At 42.1% G+C, this 20299-nt stretch overlaps 1 protein-coding gene and 1 long non-coding RNA gene across 7 annotated transcripts in view; one reads left to right on the top strand and one right to left on the bottom strand.

Annotated features, from left to right (window-relative positions):
* The window catches only part of LOC144684485 (uncharacterized), an 81010-nt gene extending 62603 nt beyond the window's left edge, over window positions 1–18407 (bottom strand). The window contains exons 1-2 of the long non-coding RNA XR_013577510.1: window positions 18298–18407; window positions 18109–18202 (exon numbers count right to left, since the gene is read on the bottom strand). This is a non-coding gene — a long non-coding RNA (uncharacterized LOC144684485). The remainder of the gene's footprint in view (window positions 1–18108; window positions 18203–18297) is intronic.
* The window catches only part of bcas3 (BCAS3 microtubule associated cell migration factor), a 1018944-nt gene that overhangs the window by 736294 nt on the left and 262351 nt on the right, over window positions 1–20299 (top strand). For 5 of the 6 annotated variants that reach the window (XM_078548260.1, XM_078548263.1, XM_078548261.1 and 2 more), the window contains one exon: window positions 10986–11081. The exons of the other annotated variant lie outside the window; for it this stretch is intronic. In XM_078548260.1, the coding sequence (XP_078404386.1) occupies window positions 10986–11081 (96 nt within the window). The remainder of the gene's footprint in view (window positions 1–10985; window positions 11082–20299) is intronic. 6 annotated transcript variants of the gene reach the window in all.

Below are 20299 nucleotides of genomic sequence, written 5' to 3'. Positions count from 1 at the left end.
GGCAGACTTTACAATGGAGAGAATATGTTGACAGAAGCTCAGCTCAGGTCAAATACAGAGGCCAAGATTGTAAACACCTTGGTTTAGCCAAAGATAATGGCTTGGGAGGAGGATTGTATCGATGACAATAGCAGGGGACAGATGTTCCCTGCATCAGTTTTCTCAATGTTTAACTGAAGTAAATTGTGACCCATCCAGATTTGGATGTTGGGCGAACAAGCTGATGACACAGGGACAGTGGAGATATCAAGAGAGGCAGTGGAGAGGTAGAGTTGTGCAACCTGACATCATGTCTTTGGATGATGTTGCCGAGGGGAAGTATATGGATCAGGAATAGAAGAGAGTCAAAAAGAGGTCTTTGGGATCCTGAACCAGACGCAATAGTTTGTGTACAAAAGGAGCACTTGCCTCTGAGTTAGAAGGGCATGGGCTCAAGTTTGATTCCAGGGTTTTTTTTTAACAATTTGAGGTGTTAAGCTGAGGTCCTATGTACCTTTCAGGTGAATAGACTATTTCAAGAAGAGAAAGAAACTCTTCCAACATTCTGGCCAATATTCATCCCTCAACCACTCCCACCAAAACAGATTAATTGAGTCCTATGTTTGCCTACAAACTAACACTTCAAAAAGTAATTAATTGGTTTTGATTCTTGAGTGCATGACAGATGCAAATTTAAATATGGACATTTTCCCTCTTGACTGGAGGAGCAGGAGTTTGACTGAGAGATTGAACAGAAAGACTCCTGTGTCTCTGGTATTAGTGCTGCAATGCAGTCTCTGACAAGATGTACAGTCCTCACATTTAGCACAAAACTCACAACAAAAAAGGATGGAAGCTTGTCTTATGAATAAGGTTGGGCCTATACTCATTGGAGTTTAAAACAATGAGAGGTGATCTTATTGAAACATATAAGATCCTGAGGGGACTTGATAGGCTACATATCGGGAAGATGTTTCCCCTTGTGGGAGAGACTAGAACTAGGGGACACAGTTTAAAAATAAGAGGTCTCCCTTTTCAGGTGGAGATGAGGAGGAATTTCTTCAGAGGGTTGTTAGTGTCTGAAATTTTCTTCCACAGAAAGCAGTGGAGGCTGGGTTATTCAATTTATTCAAGGTTAAGTTAGATAGATTTTTAAAAGACAAGGCAGTCAAAGGCTATGGGGGAGCAGACAGGAAAGGAGTTGAGACCACAACCAGATCAACCATGATCTTATTGAATGAAAGATCAGGCTCGAAGGGCTGAATGGACTACTCCTGCTCCTAAGACCTATATTCCTATGTCAACTATGCAAAAGTCCCCGAGTTTTAATCCTTCCATGAACTAGTGAGGACACGAGCTCGTTGTAGGTTATTCTGTCTTCTGCTTATCGCTCAGGAAGTAAGAGAAAGAATGTGAGAGGTCATTGCTCCTTTATTGCAGATAAATCATAGCCTGGAACTGGTGTGCAAACATTCCATGATGCTCTCTGTTAGTCCTTCAACACGTTGGCATAGATATCAGCTTGCTGCTAAGGTGTAATTTGGTTTGCATCAGTAAAGCACAAATAAGTTTGGTGATTTGGTTTGGATCAATAGGGTAAATGTACTTGGTGATTTGACTTGGATCAATAGGAAGTGAATGTATGTTGATTCAATCAACATGATGTTAATGCAGTTTGTAGTTCAATTTGAATCATTAGCAAATAAATCCCTGATTTGATTGAGGTGCAAAGAAGCTGAACACAATGACCAATTTAATTGGTATCAAACAGAAGTAAGTGTGATTGGCAATTAGAATCATTAAGTAATAAATAAAATTAGTCGTTTCATTCAGCTAAGTAGATAATGAATGTTTAGCAAATGGATACAGGTGAATAGGAAATGAATGTGGTTCGTGATAGCCAATCAGTTTGGATTAATAGGAAGTGAATGTGGTTAGTGATAGCTCAATGGTTTGGATCATGTTGGTAACCTTCCATCTTGTAAGACAATGGTTTGAGCCAGTGGTGTTCAACTCTGTGTTAAGCATTGCCTAGTGTGGCTCAGGAAGCCACTCTGGCATGGCAGTCTCTTGTCATATTTGCTGCCGAGGAAGTCAGTGGGCTGGGAAGTTGCACAATTAACTGGCCTCTGTTTTCTCTGAGTCCTCTTCTCGGCTACTGAGATTTTTGTTTCTGCTCACCTCTTCCAATGTCCTTCCAAACAGTCAGCCTCCAGAGATCACAGCTATCAGCGACTGTCTCCCAGTTGTCAATATGATTGTCCACCATCTTCATACCTCACTTGCAGGTGTCCTTGTAGCAGAGGTATGGATGCCCAGGAAGTTGTGACCCAGTGGCCAATTCACTGTCCAGATGGTCTTTAGGTATAAGGCCATCATCCATCTGATGAACCTGGCTGAGCCAAGTGCAGACATAATTGGCTTAGCAATGAGTGTATGCTGATGAAATTAGCACACTCCAGGATCTCTGAGTTGGTGAACTTGTCCTACCAAAGGTTGCTGAAAATATGTCTGAGACAGCAAAGGTGGAAACTGTTCAACTTTTTCTCCTGACCAGCATATGTTGTCCAGGTCTCACCACTATAGAGGAATACGCTGAGGACACAGGCTTGGTAGACTCACAGTTTGGTGTTCTCAGTCAGGTTGCTGCCATTCCACACTCTCTTATTCAGCTTGGACATAACAGCTACAGCTTTGTGGCACGTGTGTGGATTTCAGCATCAAGCAACAGATTGCTGGTGATTGTGGAGCCTCGGTATGTGAAGGTATCAACAACCTCCAGTATCACATTGTCAATGCTGATAGATGGCAGTAAAGCAACATCCTGGACAGTGACATTTGTCTTCCTGATGCTGATGGTCAAACCAAACTTTCTGCAGGCACGAGAGAGTCTGTCCATTTGCTGCTGAAGGGATTCCTCAATATGGAATGCTAGTGTGACATCATCAACGTAGAGCAATTCTCTGAGGACTTGACGCACCTTTGTCTTGGATCTCAGGCAAGCGAGACTGCACAGCTTTCCTTCAGTTCTTGTATGGAAGTAGACACGCTCTGTAGATGACCTGAAGGTATATGACAGCAACAAAGAGAAGAATGCCAGGGAATGGCAGTGCCAGCACACAACTCTGTTTGACCCCACTGAAGATCTCAAAGGGTTCCAATGTTACCCTGTCATAGCTGACTTTACCCGTCATTTTGTCATGGAAAGAGGAGATCACGTTGAGCAGCTTCGGCAGGCAGCCAATTTTCTCCAGCAGCTTAAATGGCGCCTCTCTGCTCACATGGTTGAATGTCTTGGTGAGATCAATAAAGGAAATATTTGGTGGCCTCCTTTGTTCACAGCATTTCTCTTGCATCTGTTGGACTGAGAAGATCATGTCAATTATAGATCTTCAAGTTTTGAAACCACACTAGGATTCAGGATAGATGCATTCAGCCAAGATTTGCAGTCTGACCAGGGCAACAGGGGCAAAAACTTTTCCCACAGTACTCAACCAGGAGATGCCTTGGTAGCTGTTAGAATCACTGTGGTTGCCCTTGTTCTTTTACCGGGTCACAATTTTTGCATCTGCATATCCTGGTCACTGCCCCCTCCCTTCAGCAGAGACAGAGAAGTTCATGCAGATGCTGCAGGAGTGCCGGTTTCCCATGCTTGATGGTTTGGATCAATAGGAAATGAATGTGGTCAGTGATAACTGATCAGTTTGGGTCAATGGAAAGTGAATGCGTCCAGTGATAACTGATCAACTTGGGTCAATAGGAAGTGAATGAGGTCAGTGTTGGCTGATCAGTTTGGATCAATAGGAAGTGAATGCAGTCAGTAATAGCTGATCAGTTTGGTTCAATGGGAAGTGAATGCGTCCAGTGATAACTGATCAGTTTGGTTCAATGGGAAGTGAATGTGGTCAGTGATAGCTGATCAGTTTGGTTCAATGGGAAGTGAATGCGGTCAGTGATAGCTGATCAGTTTGGTTCAATGGGAAGTGAATGCGGTCAGTGATAGCTGATCAGTTTGGCTCAATAGGAATTGAATGTGGTCAGTGACAACCAATCAGTTTGGATCAGTAGGAAGTGAACATGCTATTTAATTCATAATAGGAAGTGATTGTGACTGCTTGGGAAGAGAAGTAGATGAACCCTGAGCTTGTGACACAGAGGGGCCTCTCATACTTGTTCTTGCTTTCCTCACACACCACAGCTTTGATGACTGTTGGCAGCTGGTGCACATGCTCAATCAGATGTACATGTAACAAGGACAGATTGAGAGGCTTTGACCCGCAAATGTAACCGAATGACCATATTTCTTCATTTAACATAATTAATTATCTTAACATTTGTATAGGTTTATGAAAAAAACAAACCTTTGCATGTAGACTGTAATAATAATTACAAATGGAAAGTGCAGTTTAATCTCCTATAGAATGTAAAGAAAGACGGGCCTTGTTAAAAAGGGTTACATGAAAAGCTTTAATTAGCTCTTAAGGTTCCTTGAACAGCATGCAAAATAGCAATGAGTTCAAAACTGCATTCTGCTACAATTGGAGAGCTCACCTCATTTTAAACATAGTTGTTAAGCTAACTTTTGTGTAAGTGGATGTGAAATAGCTATACAAAAGAGAATGGGATACCTACTGCAAATTATTTTATTTGTTTTCCATTTCCTAGTTTTTCACAAGAAGGTAAATTAGTTCAGTTAAGAGCATTTCACAGAATGGCCCACTTGCCTTGCTGTAGGATTAGGAGTGTTTTTATTTACATGTTCGGGGCTGGTTTTCAGCTTTGCCAACAGCCTTGGAGGTAGATGCATTGATAGATCCAGGACTGTATTGTACAAACCAGGTGGGTTCCACAGTCCATCCCATTCTGTGTGCAGTTAGTTAATCTCAGCTAGGACAGCAGTTGGAGCACGACGAATACTCCTTGACTAAGGAGATGAAAATCAGGCAGAGTTGTCACCCCTGTTTGCCACTCAGTGACTCCTGTTGGTTGGTGTAGACGTGTGGATATTGGTGGAGGATAGGATTAGGCTCAGTTGAGGTGTACCCCACGGTAGGATAGTCTACTGAATAGCCACTTGGATGAGGTACTAGAGGATAGCTGGCTCCTATGGAACAGGACTCCAGCAAGAGTTAATGCTGCCAGGATAGAGTGTGTTCTGAGATGGCCCTTCTATCTTGGACTCTGAGCATGGTACTTGGTTAGTAGACAGTCTGCAGTCATACTCTGGTATCAGTATAACAGTTGTTTATTAGTACTATATCTAAACAGGTTATAAAGTAGGCATAAAAACAGAATTACCTGGAAAAACTCAGCAAGTCTGGCAGCATCGGCGGAGAAGAAATCAGTCAACGTTTCGAGCCCTCATGGCTCTTCGGCAGAACTGAAGCATAGTTTCAACAAGGGAGAAATATAAATTGGTTTAAGGTGGGTGGGGGGGAAGAGACACATTGAGGGTGTGGTGTGAGCAGATAATCAAAAGATGTCAGAGACAAAAGGGTCAAAGAGGTGTTGAAGGTGGTGGTCTTTGTCTGAGAAAAGTGTTAATTAAGAATGGAAAACAGGATATTCAAAGTACAGCTCTAGTGGGGGTGGGGTGGAAAGACTAAAGGTTTTAGTTTTAGATTTAAAAATAATGGAAATAGGTGGGGAAAGAAGAATCTATATAAATTATTAAAATAAAAAAGGCGGGTGGGGGGGGAAAAGAAACGGGGTGGGGATGGGGGGAGGGGGAGTTTAAGATCTAAAGTTGTTGAATTCAATATTCAGCCCAGAAGGCTGTAAAGTGCCTAGTCGGAAGATGAGGTGCTCAATCTCATCATCCGACTAGGCACTTTACAGCCTTCTGGGCTGAATATTGAATTCAACAACTTTAGATCTTAAACTCCCCCTCCCCCCATCCCCACCCCGTTTCTTTTCCCCCCCCCACCCGCCTTTTTTATTTTAATAATTTATATAGATTCTTCTTTCCCCACCTATTTCCATTATTTTTAAATCTAAAACTAAAATCTTTAGTCTTTCCACCCCACCCCCACTAGAGCTGTACTTTGAATATCCTGTTTTCCATTCTTAATTAGCACTTTTCTCAGACAAAGACCACCACCTTCAACACCTCTTTGACCCTTTTGTCTCTGACATCTTTTGATTATCTGCTCACACCACACCCTCAATGTGTCTCTTCCCCCCCACCCACCTTAAACCAATTTATATTTCTCCCTTGTTGAAACTATGCTTCAGTTCTGCCGAAGAGCCATGAGGGCTCGAAACGTTGACTGATTTCTTCTCCGCCGATGCTGCCAGACTTGCTGAGTTTTTCCAGGTAATTCTGTTTTTATTTTGTTTTGGATTTCCAGCATCCGCAGTAGCTTTTAGCTTTTTGTTTTTATCTATAAAGTAGGCATGTTGCTCCTAGGCATGGTGTTCCAACCTCTCTCTCTCTCTCTGAAATCTAACACATGACTGACTGATGTCAGTGGTACATCATCTCCTATGTCATACATTAGCATATCCCATCTGTTAACCTTTTCTATCACACCTTGCCCTCCTCCCCCACACCTAAGTACCTAAGTATACTATTCTACTTTCAACAACAACATGAAACTATGTCCTTAACCATTTATTTTGCATTTCTGTAACTCCCTTTTTACAACTACAGATTCAACCCAATACGAACTCTTCCCTTTCCCAAGTCACAGTCCTGAGGGATTCAATCTCCCACAGTATTCTCAGCCCTTAAGGAAGGTGTCTTGGAGAGATGAGGGCTTTCTTCTGTATCTGGTAGGACATCCTCAGCTCCAGAAAGGACAGCACTTTAGCAGCATTGCTGGGAAGCAGAGTGTAGGTTGCAAGATGACTGAATTGCAAGGACAATGAAGACTTTTCAATGAAAGACTGATCCAAGAGAAAAGACTGCAGAACATCAACCTTTGGACCTTCTGGACCTAGAAAATAAGAATTCAGGACACTCTGATGAATTTGTTGCTCCCTTAAAGTGGACAAGGAAAGACCTTCAGAAGAGGAATGATCGTCAACTCCAGGGAAGAGTGTCACAGCCACATCATTCTCAGCTGCATCGCAAACTGAAAAAGCATTGAAAATCCGAGATTTCAATGAACTTAGATGACAAAAGGAAAAAATAGCAAAATTCCTGTAAGACTGTCAGGAAAAGAAGAGATAATTTCCCAATGATATTTTGGGAGGACTATCTACTTTCTGTAGGCAATGGTAAGAGAGCCACACTTCTCTCTGTGTGATTTTGCTCCACTCTGGGCAAAGAAAAGAATTGCAGAGAATATGGACACAAGACAGCCTCAGCCTCATCTTCTGCAATGAGATGGATTTCCTGTATACAATTAACTCAGGGATAAGATTGCTGTACAGAATTCTACAACTTCAGAAGTGATATAGGTTCTGCCACAGCTTCTGTGCTGACCTTCAACTCTGGAGGGAAGAAAACTTTCAGCTTGGTGTGAAGTATGGGTTTCAATTGAATTTCACCCCTGGAAGGTACCAGCTCTTTAGCAGTGTGATCCTCTATGGACTCTGACATGGACTCTGTCAAGGCATCCTTTATGGAGCCTCTTCGTGGACAGCAGGAGATAGAGTAGGCAATACATTGGTAGGTTCAGTGGAACAAAGACCTGAATTCTGCTCAGCCACTAGAAACACAGCTAACTCCTCTAAAAAGAAAACATACTTCATATGGTGCGTCCATCAACTGGAAAGATGAATCACCCTCTTGGACCTCAACCTCCAACAGCTGACTCAGTACTGCAAGGGCTTCTTCCTCATCACTTTCTTCTAGAAAAAGCCAATTCAGGTCCAGCAGGCCTTCATGGGGATGGTTACCATTTGTTGCAGTGCCTTCTGTATCTGTCACCCCCCAATTTACTTCAGGAAGAATGGAGAGATTCATAACTTCAGTCTCCGCCTGGGGTCTAGTGGATGGTGTCTCTGTGAAAGAAAGGAACTTACTTTTGATTCTATAAACTTCCTCAGCTCCTAATGGCCTGATGCTGCTCGGTACCAGAAAAAATGGCGTTTCCATAACTCCCACTGCTGACCTCTCTGTGGGCCCTTGAGGCAGTCAAATGGGTGGGGTAGGGGCAGGGACAGCTCATCAGGGATGATCCTCGTTACCTCTAATTCAATCGTTTTGTTACAAGCTGCTACCAAGATGTTCTTCATTCTGTGGTCCCTTCTTTAATACCTATGTGTTTTTTACATCGATACCGCCACTACTGCCACCATGTTCTGAGGTGGTCCTTCTATCTTGAACTTTAGGTGTGGTACTTGGTCAGTTGACAGACTGCATTCATACTCTGGTGTTTGCTTAACACTATGGAACAGGACTCCAGAAAAAGTTAAGACTGCCAAGATAGAGTGTGTTCTGAGATGGTCCTTCTATTTTGGGCACTGAGCATGGTACTTGGTTAGTAGACAGACTGCAGTCATACTCTGGTATCAGCATAACAGTTGTTTATTAGTTCTATATCTAAACAGGTTACAAAGTAGACATATTGCACCAAGGCATGGTATTCGAACTTCTCTCTCTCTCTCTCTATCAAGTGTCTAACGCATGACTGACTGATGCCAGTGGTACAATCATCTATAATCATACATTAGCGTATCCCATCTGCTAACCCTTTATACTACAAAGAGAGGAAGTGGGGGTTTGGAGGTGTGGGGGTGCGGTGGGGTGGGGAGGGGAGAGGATCATTAACATCTTGTTGTTGAGTCTTACCATTAAAATGAAATAAGCATTTAGCAATATTTGGTATCAGTGACACAGCTGCATCATTACATTACGGTTGGGGCTGTTGTAAATTACTGTTGTAATTACATAGATGTTACTGCACATAAACGAGCCATTCGGCCCAAATCATTTGTACTGATATTGCAGGAAATGCATGACCAATGTGTGCACAACAAGATTCATCAAACAGCAATGTGATAATGATCAAATAATCTGTTTGAGTGTTGTTGTTGAGGGATAAATATTGTCTAGAATACCATGGAGAAATGCGCTACTCTTCTTCAAATAGTGCCATGGGGTCTTTTACATCTCCTGAGAGGGCAGATGTACATCTCATCCAAAAGGCAAGAGTCTCATATCACAAAATGTTCCACAACCATTTCCCATTTTTTGGACACATGAGGCAGGATTTTACCTTCGGCGAGCAGGGGCGGGGCTCACTTGCCGACTTGTAAAATGACGCGGGATGACGTCGGGCGGGACTCCTCATGTCACCACGCCCCATTTAAATTTTCAGGAAGGCGGGGGCACAGCAAAATCAGCTGCGCGCCGCCGACCTGTCAATGGCCAATTGAGGCCATTGACAGGACCAATTAAGCAATTAAAGGACCTGCCTGTCCAACCTTAAGGTTGGCGGGCAGGCCAGGAGCCCCAACGGCAACTAGAGGAAACATGAAACCTCATCCACCGGCGGGATGAGGTTTCATGTAGGGTTTTAAAAATTTTAATAAAGTTGTTATGGAAATTATGACATGTAAGGGAATTTTTTTTTTCTATTTTTAATATTGCTGAAAGTAGAGCCGATCTCCCTGAGGCAGCACTTAGCCTTAGGGAGATGAGTGCGCTCTTTCGTGCGCATGTGCGAAAGTGCGCACTGTCGATTTTAGGGATCTCCCCGCCCGCACAGGGAGCGCATAGTGCTTCCCTGCGGACGTCACGCTGGGCGGGCCTTAATTGGCCCACCCACATAAAATGGCACCATGCCTCCAACCGGGGGCGCCGATCGGAAGCGTGCTGGCACACGCCCGCCCATCCACTTCCCCCCCCCAATAGGGGGAAAATTCAGCCCATGGTGTAGCAACTTTCAAGTAATGTTAAATTCAAAGTGGACCAAGATGAAATATCTTGAGAGTGCACAATTTCACAGTTGAACTCAAATATCAAAAGAATAAGAACAAATATGGTCCATCTAACTCATCCTTCTATAGATACTACAGTCCCCCTGTCCTCTCATCCAAACATCTAACTGAATCAGTCGCATGGTAGTACAGAACTTGAATATTGCTGAAAAGGAGACATGTTGCTGAAGCTTTTCATCTTGCACTGATCAGGACAAATGGAAGAATGCCAAATTTTAAATGATCACAACAATTTATACTACAGGAGAATTTTTTTTTTTAAATTCATGGCCTATGGGTTTTGCTGCCTAGGTCAGCATCTATTTTCCAATCCTGGTTGCCCTTGAGAAGGTGATGGTGTGCTACCTTCTTGAACTGCTGCAGTCATTGTGTTCTAAGAACATCCATGGTGCTGTTAGGAAGGGAGTTCCAGGATTTTGACCCAGCAACAGTGAAGGAATGGAGATATAGTTCCATGTCAGGATGGTGTGTGACCAAGTAACTTGCAAGTGGTGGTGTTCCCATGCATCTGCTGCCCTTGTCCTTCTAGGTGGTAGAGGTTGCGGGTTTGGAAGGTACTGTCGAAGGAACCTTGGTGAGTTGCTGCCGTGCATCTTGTGGATGATACACACAGATGCCACTGTGTGTCAGTGCTGATGTTCAGGCCGTGCACCTTTTTTGAATTACTTTGAAGCTTGAGGAGCCTATAGTTCTCCGTTGCTTTCTCCACAGCAATGCCCAGCCAATCAGAGTAGACTTGCCAACCAACCAGCACCCTTTTCTCCTGTATTATCAAGTGTTGTGATTGTTTGAAATTTGTCATTCTTGTATTTGTCCAGATGAGTGCAAGATGAAAAACTTCAGCATCATGTCTCTCTTTTCAGTGGTTTCTAACTGAATGGTGAGTGATTCCAGAGATTTGCCTGCCATGAAGAACATTTCAACTATTGATGTCTTTGCATGAAGTGCCATCCTGTTTTAAACCAACCACTAAAAATATCATGCATGTGGGAAAGAAATAGCTCTAGAATTGTATTTGTAATAAAGGCATCATTGGGATGTGGAAGAACTTCCAGTCCCATGGAACACCGTTGATCGAGTCCTGGCCAATTCTGAATTTTATATTTACATTTCAGTGCCAGAGATAGTATGCAGTAGTGGGACAGTACCACACAACACAACGAAATGGCAGCCCAGCAACGGTCAACCTATTGAGTATGACATTCAAGCAGGTATTTTTTTTTACATCATTGTAATTCATTTGCTCATTAAGCCATTGCTGAACTTTTTGACATATTTTAATAGTATATTTGGAGTGATGCTCATTTATTCAAAAGCACTTCTTTCGCTCCCTCTCCTGAATCCCCGATCCTGCCACTGTAATAAAGTTTCTCTTTTAAGTGTTTGCTGGTTAGTAGTCTGTTAACATAAGTAGTCACTGAATGCCATCTATGATGTTGTCTATCGAAAAGCCAAAGGGCTTCTTCAGAGAATGATAGTATGATACAGCACAGAAGCAGGCCATTTGACCCATTGTGTCTGTACCAGCTCCCAATTAGTCTCACTCCCTCGCTCTTTTTCCGAGCCCTGAAGATGCTTCCCTTTTAAATATTTATCTGGTTCTCTTTTGGAAGTTAATATTGAATCTCCTTCCGTCACCCTTTCTGTCAGTCTATTTCCGATCTTAGCAATTCACTGTGTTAAAAAAAGGTTTCTTCATCCTTCCTCCAAAAATGAATTACTTTACACTTCACCATATTAAATTTAATCTGCCCTGTGTATACCCATTTCGCTAGTGTATCTATGTCTTCTGAAAGTCTGTTACTATCCTCCTACTGTTTATTAAATTTCTGAATTTTGTATCTGACAATTTTGAAATAATGCACTGTGGTCTAGTTAATCAAACACAACTTGCCTTTAACAAAAACAATTTCCAGATTTCCAGCATCCGCAGTATTTTGCTTTTGCCTTTAACAAATCTGTGCTACCTTGCATTTATTAACTCATTATTTTTCAAATACCAATTAAATTTTCCCAGATTATTGTCTTTAAAAGTTCTTCCACCAATGATATCAGGATTATGCCTCTGCCCTTTTATGAACAGAGATGTAGCATTTGCAATCCTCCAGTCCCCTGGCACATTCCCTGTATCGAAGAAGGATTGGAAGATTTTGGCCAGAACCTCTACAATTTCTAGCCTTACTTCTCTCAATAATCTCAGATGGACATCAACTAGACCAAGTGACTTTCCTACTTTGAGCAGTACCACCTTTTAAGTACCTCCTCTTTATCTATTTTTATTCTATCCAATTTCTCTACTCCTTTACTGTGACATTGACAACATTCTCTTCTTTAGTGAAGATTTGAATTGCGTAAACATTCCAATTTTATCAAGAACAGACAACCACAACATAGGCCAGAATTTAATGAAAGAGCAGGATGTCCTGCTGCCAGGACCAAAAGCGGAACTCGATTCCGCAGGGGCAGGCGGCAGGACCCTGGGCAGCATTTTAAGAGGCTGCCGCCTCGACTGCCATCCAATTGAGAACAGCGGCCCAATCAGAGGGCTGGCAGTTCAGCACCCTCAGCAGCACCACGGATAGAGTTGGCACTGCTGAGGCTACAGGAAGAATAAATACAAGGTACTTTTTTTCATTCACAAAAGGGATTGATTGATTGTGATTGATGGTTGCTCCCTCTAGTGGCGCCAAAGCTGTGGGGTTGTCCATCACCGATGTGTGGGGGGGGGGGGGGGGGGGGTGGGGGTTGGTGGTGTCTCCGTTGACTGGCCATAAAGGAGGGCCTCCCTCTTGGAGATCTGCTGGAAGGTTGCCAAGGTTACCAATATGGCAGCGGCTCCTCCTGATGTAAACACCATCAATGGCAGGAGGTGGCTGTTAATTAGCCACTTAATTGGTTTAATTGGCCCCCACTGGAGCTGGGCAGCTGTACTGCTGAGGTTGCCGCCACTGGTAATATCCCACGGTGGCAGGTAGATGCCGGGCTCCTGTCCCAACGCCTTCCACCACCATTTTATGAGACCTTCCGACTCCCCTCCCATCTCCAGAGGGCTAATAAAACTCAACTCATAGAGTAAATCCTTCAGTCCCTTCTCAAGTCAGTGATGTATGGGAGCCCTTTTAAGATCATCAATGAAAGAACCGTAAATTGAAGATGATGCGAGGGCATATACAGAATTGCTGATGCACATGTTAGTCACTACAGAGTGATGACCACAATGTTCACAGAATACTGAATAAAGATATAAAAATAAAAGAGTGCAAGCCAGGTTGCACTTGCTCTGGTCACATTGCACCTGGAGTACTACATCCAGTTTCAATTACCAAGGCCCGAGAGTGGCTTTGAAGCCCTGAAACCCATGTAGAAAAGAGCCATAAGGCTGATGCCTTGCATCAGAGGGCTAAGCTATGTGGAAAGACTGAAGAAACTTAGCATTATTGCACTTAGAGGGGAATTTTGAGGTGTTATGCAAATACTTAAAGTAATAGACAAACGGACAAGATGAATCAAAACACTGTGGCAGTAACAAAATAAAGCACAGTATCAAACCAAAGAACAACAAATTTAGGACTGATATCAGACAGTTCTTCATACAAGTAGTAATCAACATATGGAATGGTTGTCCTGCTAGAGTGGGGAAGGTGAAAATCCAGAAATCATTCAAAGAAACAGTTGAAGCAGAGTTACAGTGCCAAGAAAGAAAATGGGAATTGGGATTAGTAAAAAAAATACTGACAGAATCAAGACTGATTCTGAGTGACCTCCGGCTGTGTTTTAAATGGCTTCAAAATACGGTGTAAGGACTATAAGGCTTTTCTGCATGGATGTGTTTAGGTGGACTGTATAATCTTTTTCGTCTATATCTGTCTCGTGATCTTACCCCTTTAAATACCAGTATGTCCTAGTTTATTGCCACTTGTAGCACTTCCTACCTCTGTAATCCAATGATTTTCTATTTAACCATGGAGTGGATCTCTTTATTTTCAGTTTTTTTGTTTAACATTAATGCATTGATTAAATTCTCTGCATTGTTTCAATAGCCTCGTTATTACCATAACTATCTCAAAGGGTTAACCCTTGCTGGATGGTGTCCTACATTATGTTGTATAGTTGGGAGGCATGCTTTAGACCTCGAAACTGATTAGAAAACCTATGTGTTGCAGTTGAGAGATCAAGGGGGAAAGTTGATGAATGTCATAGCAAAGGTTGGCAGCATGAGAGGGGAGTGCCCCGCATCCCAGTCTCTGACTCACTGATCAAGGTTGCTTTCAGTTCATTAACTTTCTGCAGAGCCTCATGCTCAGTGCGAGCTGAGTTTAATTTTCAGGCCTATCAGTGCAATCTGGTTGCATTCCCACACACTTTTACTGCTTTACTATCTTTGAACATTTCATGCACAAATATTTAACCATTTAACCCTTTCGCTAGTCTAGTTTGAGATAACTCAAGTTTATTATTTGATGAACTACATACATGTATTCAGCCAGGCCTGTTACTGTTAATGCCAGCATTTGAATACTTCCCTCTCCCCCTAAAGACCAGGAGCACTGAGTTCAGGCTACTGGTGTGAATAATTCTACATGTTACAGGGAAATAATCTGTAGTTTATGTCTATTCCACTAAACATTAAAAATGATCTCCATAGTGCCAATAAATTGGCCTTTCTGTTAAACTTGTACATTCCTTATGGTACAAAAAAATAAGGGAAAAAGGATTTGCTTGTGGAATGATGAGAAAAAGAACTGAAATAGTCCTCGACCCACCCCGAGAGCAGTCAGGAGGATGTCTGCAGTATCTCATCCTGCACTGACTACACATTTCTGGCATCATTTGAGGCAGTTGAAAATAGCTACATATAACCTTATTCCTCTCCTGTACTTTTTCTTTTTTTTTGCTTAGTCTCTTCCTTTTTTCTAATTCACCACAACTGGAGATCAAACCTGGTGCAGACTTTAGGAAAGAACTGGCACAGATGTAATGGAGGAAAGAACTTGCACTTATATAGTACCTTTCACACCTCAGGATGTCTCAATACCAATGAAGTGTAGCCAGTATTGTAATGTGGGAAATGTGACAGCCACTTTGCACACAGCAAGATCTTGTGTTTTCTTTCATAAATACTCCCTTCCCGATTTTTTCCCTCCCATAGAGAAGATGTTAACTTCTTGCTGGGGTTCAGTACCATGGGTATCATCTGGTATCTCACCCAAATAACTATTCTTCACACAGGAGCCGAGGCGTTGTGTACCAATAGACTGGGGAGCATAACAACAGAGCCCTATCTCATCATCATGCACGCAGGTCACTGGGTAGTGATCGGGAAAACAGTAACACTGGCTGATTTTGTTATTCTTAAGGACAAACATCACCACCTTAGTTGAGATCAGCTACTTCACCAAAATTGGAAGTCAAACCTAGTGCAGATGTTAGTAAAGAACTGGCACTGATGCAATGAAAGAAATAAGTTGGATTTATCCAGTGCCTTTCATACCTCAAGAGATGCTTCAAAACCAGTGAAGTATTTTGAACTGCAACCACTGCAGTTGTAATGTAGGAAATGTGGTAGCAAAATTTGCACAAAGCAAAGCCCCACAAAGAGCAATGAGATAAATGACCAGATGATCTGTTTTTAGTGATGCTGGTTGAGGGACAAATGTTGACCAGACATCAGGAAAAACTCCCAGCAGTTCTTCAAATAGTACTGCAGTTACATCCACCCGAGAGGGGCCTCAGTTAAATGTCTCACCTGAAAGATGGCACCCCTGTCAATGCAGCTGTCCCTCAGTACCATACTGGAGTTGTCAGTCTAGATTATGTGCTCAAGTTTTTGGAGTGGGACTCGAGCCTACAACCTTCTGCCTCTACTAAGACTGCTGTCATCGAGCTGGGATGGGCTTGCTCTCTGCCCTCAATTCTTCAGTGAAATCTTCTGGTCTGTGTGATTGGGCTGTTCATTCTCTCAACCAGCTGAGTCTGAAGAAGTCTTTATGTCAGGATATTTGTTGTTGTAAGATGGATGAAAATGTAAAACAGGAGAAGGTGGATAAAAAGTAAATTCTCCATCAAAAATCAGGCATATTTAATAATTCCATGTTTCAAAGACACGGTGTTATTTTCTCACATCTCCTTTCAGCACAGTCCTCAGCTTTAGATTGGAGTCAATGTGTCGACAGCTTAAACACTGGTTTGCCTGGATAGCTGTATTTTGGTTTTCTTGATTTTAAATTACAACACATCAGAAACCGTGTGGTATTTAGTGCATGAAGTGGATCTGATTCATTTAGAACTTTAACAAAGTGAAAAAATAGATCTCTGTAATTATCAAACAAAAGCAACATTCAGAGATAACTTCACAGAGGTTTAGCACCAATTTGCGAGCATCTGTGCCAGTCTTGGGCTGGAAAGATAGTTAACGATGTATTGCTTTGGAAAATTGTGTGTAATTATATGTTTGTGACCTACTCCTTACTGAGGCAAATTGACAAACTGTGAACCTGATATCCCCAACCGCATTTCCCAAACATTCTGTGTTTCTATTTTTAATTATTTTATTGTGATGGAGATATGAGATGTTCATTCTGGGAAATGGAACATTTTCCACATGAACATCAGGCATTCCCAGGTCAGGTGTGTTGCAGGAAGCATTCTCCAGTCTGTCCAGAAATGTTTCTCAATCCTAGGAGGAGAAAAATTCCCCTGGCTGCACCAGTGTGACAATTTTCTGTTTCCCACACCAGCCAACTTGTGCCCCCTCAATAAGATTGCCATTCTGAGCCAAAATTCGGGCAGTTTTATGTTGTGGACAATGTCCACTGGGAACTGACTGAGACTGGCTCACCCTGTTTTCCTGGCCAGTTCTGCTGCTGGAATATAATAATGCCAGATTGTTTCTGTACAGCTACAATACATCTATAGCAATGGTAACAAGTAAGTATCTTTTCCCCAAGAGCCAGTCTTGGGTGAACAGAAATTCTTTGGCTTTTAACAAGAATTGACTGTAGCCCGCACAGGTCTCTGTGGTCACCCTGTGTCCTGTGGAATAATGCGTGGCAGAGAGATAGGAAAAAGCAGCAATCCACAGTTTCTGTTTTGTGACCTCAGTATAAACCAACTTTGTTTACATAATTTTGATACGAAAGTATGACATTCCTTAGTCACAGGACATCCAGTTCTAGCTAAGCATGATGCAGAAGTGTAGAATGAATTATTTTATTTGTGCCTCATAATCCTGATAAATATTTTAGAAATGATCTTCTATGATTTAACTCAACTTATTTTAAACATTTGGAAGAGAGACTGTTTAGTCCCACGTGACAGATGCACCCTCTGTGTGTCTGAAATCACCAGCAGAGCTCTAGAAGCACTCTTAGCTTTGAATATGATAGCTCTAACAATATTTACACAGCCCTGATGCCAAATATTCTAACATTAGATTGGAGAAGGGTTCCCTTCATGGTATCGTAGGCAGAGGTACAGTCCAGCGTAACACTGTAGCAACATGACCAAAAAAGCCTAGGTTAAGTCCTCAGTCTATGTTCGGTTAGCTGATTTCACCCAGATAGCAGTTCAGATGTTGCAATTGGCCTTGACACTTATGAAGGGGAGAAATCAGCTATGAAGGTATGATCATGGGTGTGATGCCTTTCCAGTATGAATAGCCTACCAAAGCTCAGTGCACACTTAAGGAATAGCCATTTGAGTGAGGCACCAAAACTTGACTAGCAAACAATCCATAGCATGCAAACATATGAACATACAAATTAGAAGCAGGAGTAGACCATTCGGCCCCTCGCGCCTGCTTCACCATTCAATAAGATCATGGCTGATCTAATTTTAACCTCAACTTCATATTCCTGCCTACCCCCGATAACCTTCCACCCCTTTGCTTATCAAGAATCTCTGCTTTAAAGATATTCAAAGACTCTGCCTCAACCATCTTCTGAGGAAGAGAATTCCAAAGTCTCACAGCTCTCTGGGAGAATAAAATTTCCTCATCTCTGTCTTAAATGGGCAACCCTTTACTTTTAAACAATGACCCCTAGTTCTAGAATGAGTCAAGATGCCTCAGACAGGACTAGTGGGAATTAAGCAGGGAGAGGTTTCAGTGTTGGGTAACAGGTCTCTATAACCTTTTCATAGCCATGTTCCTAGTTGTGTCCATTCCAAGTTGGAGAAGCATTGAGTTAAAATGCAACAGTTCCCTACAGGACAGAAGGGAAAAACGCCCAAGCTACTCACCCAGTTCTTGTCCTCTGCTTATGGATAAATATTGGCAAAGGCTGATTAGTTCCTCCCGTCCTTGGCTGTGGAATAATGACTTGAAAAAAGATTTCTGAAAAGGAAAAAAAAGAAAAAGGAAGTTGGATAATTCTTAACCAGATACGCTGTTAAGAGTTTCAGCAGTGGCTCAGTTGGCAGCTCTCTCACCTGTAAGTCAGAGGTTGTGAATTCAATTCCCACTCAACAGACTTGCGCACATAAATCTAGGCTGAGACTCCAGTGCAGTACTGAGGGAATGCTGCACTGTTAGAGGTGTTGACTTTTGGTTCAGATGTGAAACCAAGGCCCTGAGCTCTTATGTGGATGTAAATGATCCCATGACACTATTTCAAAGAAGAACAGGGGAGTTCTCCCCAGTGTTCCTCAACAACATAATTGAAAAAAACATTATCTGGTCATTACCATGTTGCTGTTTCAGGGAATTTGCTGTGTGCAAATTTGCTGATGTGTTTCCTACATTACAACAGTGGCAACATTTCAAAAGCACTTCATTGACTCTAAAGCACTTTGGGGTGTCATGTGATTATGAAAGGAACTATCATTACAATATCTTGCTGTTTCTTTCATGGCTCCAATCACCTTGCTTAAACCTCCTTTCCTGCTAACAAACCTTGGTTGGCACTGTGTCTGTCTGTCTTTCATCTGTCCTCATTCTGAGGGTTGGTTATACTATGAACAATCGCTGCCCTCACTGCCTGCCCTATAGGGAGGCCAGTCCACATTCTGATATTATCCATCCATCTTGGATCTTCCTTGTGCACATTTTCCAGGTGTTTTGCTTTGCATGTTCCCTTTTTCCAAAAACTTCCCTCCTATTCGCATCACATGTCCATAATATGTGAGCTTCCTTGATATCACTGCCTCAAACAAGTTCCTTTTAACAATAGCTTTCTAGAGCACCCACTCGTTTGTCCGCTGGGCTGTCCATGGCACATGTAATATCCGTCTGAGCCCTTTCATTTCAAAAGCTCTTATTCAAACGTTGTCACTCTTCTTAATTATTCAGTTTTCACAGTCATACATTGTCACCAGCCACACAAGGGCTTTCAGAAGATGAATTTTTGTTGTAATCGAGATGCTGTGGCTACTCTATACTCTTTTAAGTGAATTCACAGTGTCTAGCCTGAATTTTTTTGGTAGACTCTTCATCTTCTGTGATGAGTGACTCAAGGTAGCAGAAGGTATCAACCCGTTGGCTCTAGTCTTTCACCATAAACTGCCTCAGCCTTTCTTTCACCAGGCCATCCAGACAGACCCTGAGCATAGGTTTTTCGTTCCCTTTTGTTACCTCTGACAACAGGAAAACTATTTTTCCAACATTCCAAGTTCAGTGATTCACCAATTGTCCTGTCAGAAAACTGTCTCCCTTTTTTCGCTTTTCAAGAGTCTTTGCAGTTACCCATGTTGGATTCCAATGGCTAACAGATCTAACAGTAGTAGATGCGGCTGTTTGCTGGAAGCCTTAGGTGAGATGATGAATTAACTATCTTCCCTGGCTATTGTGTAAATACATCTTCACTGCCTGGTTCATTAAAGTATAACTCCTTTTTGTCTCAACGCCCACAGCAATTGTCTGAAAGGAAATTTGTAAAACCTATATGAAATCACCTTAATTTAAAATATACATCTTAAGTGTAACTCATTTCTAAAATCTTTCTGTGAAAAAATGGTCCAGGACCTTGAGTCATGACAGAATTGTTTAGGTCCATTGAAATTCTGTGCTTCAATCAGGGAGGCATTTATCTGGTGCATGGGGAGTTTAAATACAGTAGTTCAAAAACACAAATGGTTTTGATAAATAAATAAGGAGAAACTGTTTCCACTTGCAGAACATTGGTTGGTAACCAGAGAGCACAGATTTAAGTTAAAGAACCAAAAGGGAGATGAACTAAAATGTTTTATGCAGTGTATTGCTAGATCTATAATACATTGTCTGAAAGAGTGGAGGAAGAAGATTCAATAGTAATTCCAAAGAGGAATTGGATAAATACTTGAAGGAGAACAATTTACAGGGCAATGGACAAAGGGCAGGGGAGTGGCACAACTTGGATAGCTGTTGCAAAGAGCTGGCACAAACCTGATGGACTGAATAGCCCCCTTCTGTACTAAACGATTCTATGATTCTGTGTCCATCTGTTCCATACACAGT

Source organism: Cetorhinus maximus, chromosome 9 (assembly GCF_964194155.1).
Source record: "Cetorhinus maximus chromosome 9, sCetMax3.hap1.1, whole genome shotgun sequence".
NCBI classification, from domain to species: Eukaryota; Metazoa; Chordata; class Chondrichthyes; order Lamniformes; family Cetorhinidae; genus Cetorhinus; species Cetorhinus maximus.
Note: the sequence above shows the minus strand (reverse complement) of the source record. Positions and strands in the feature narration are given on the sequence as shown.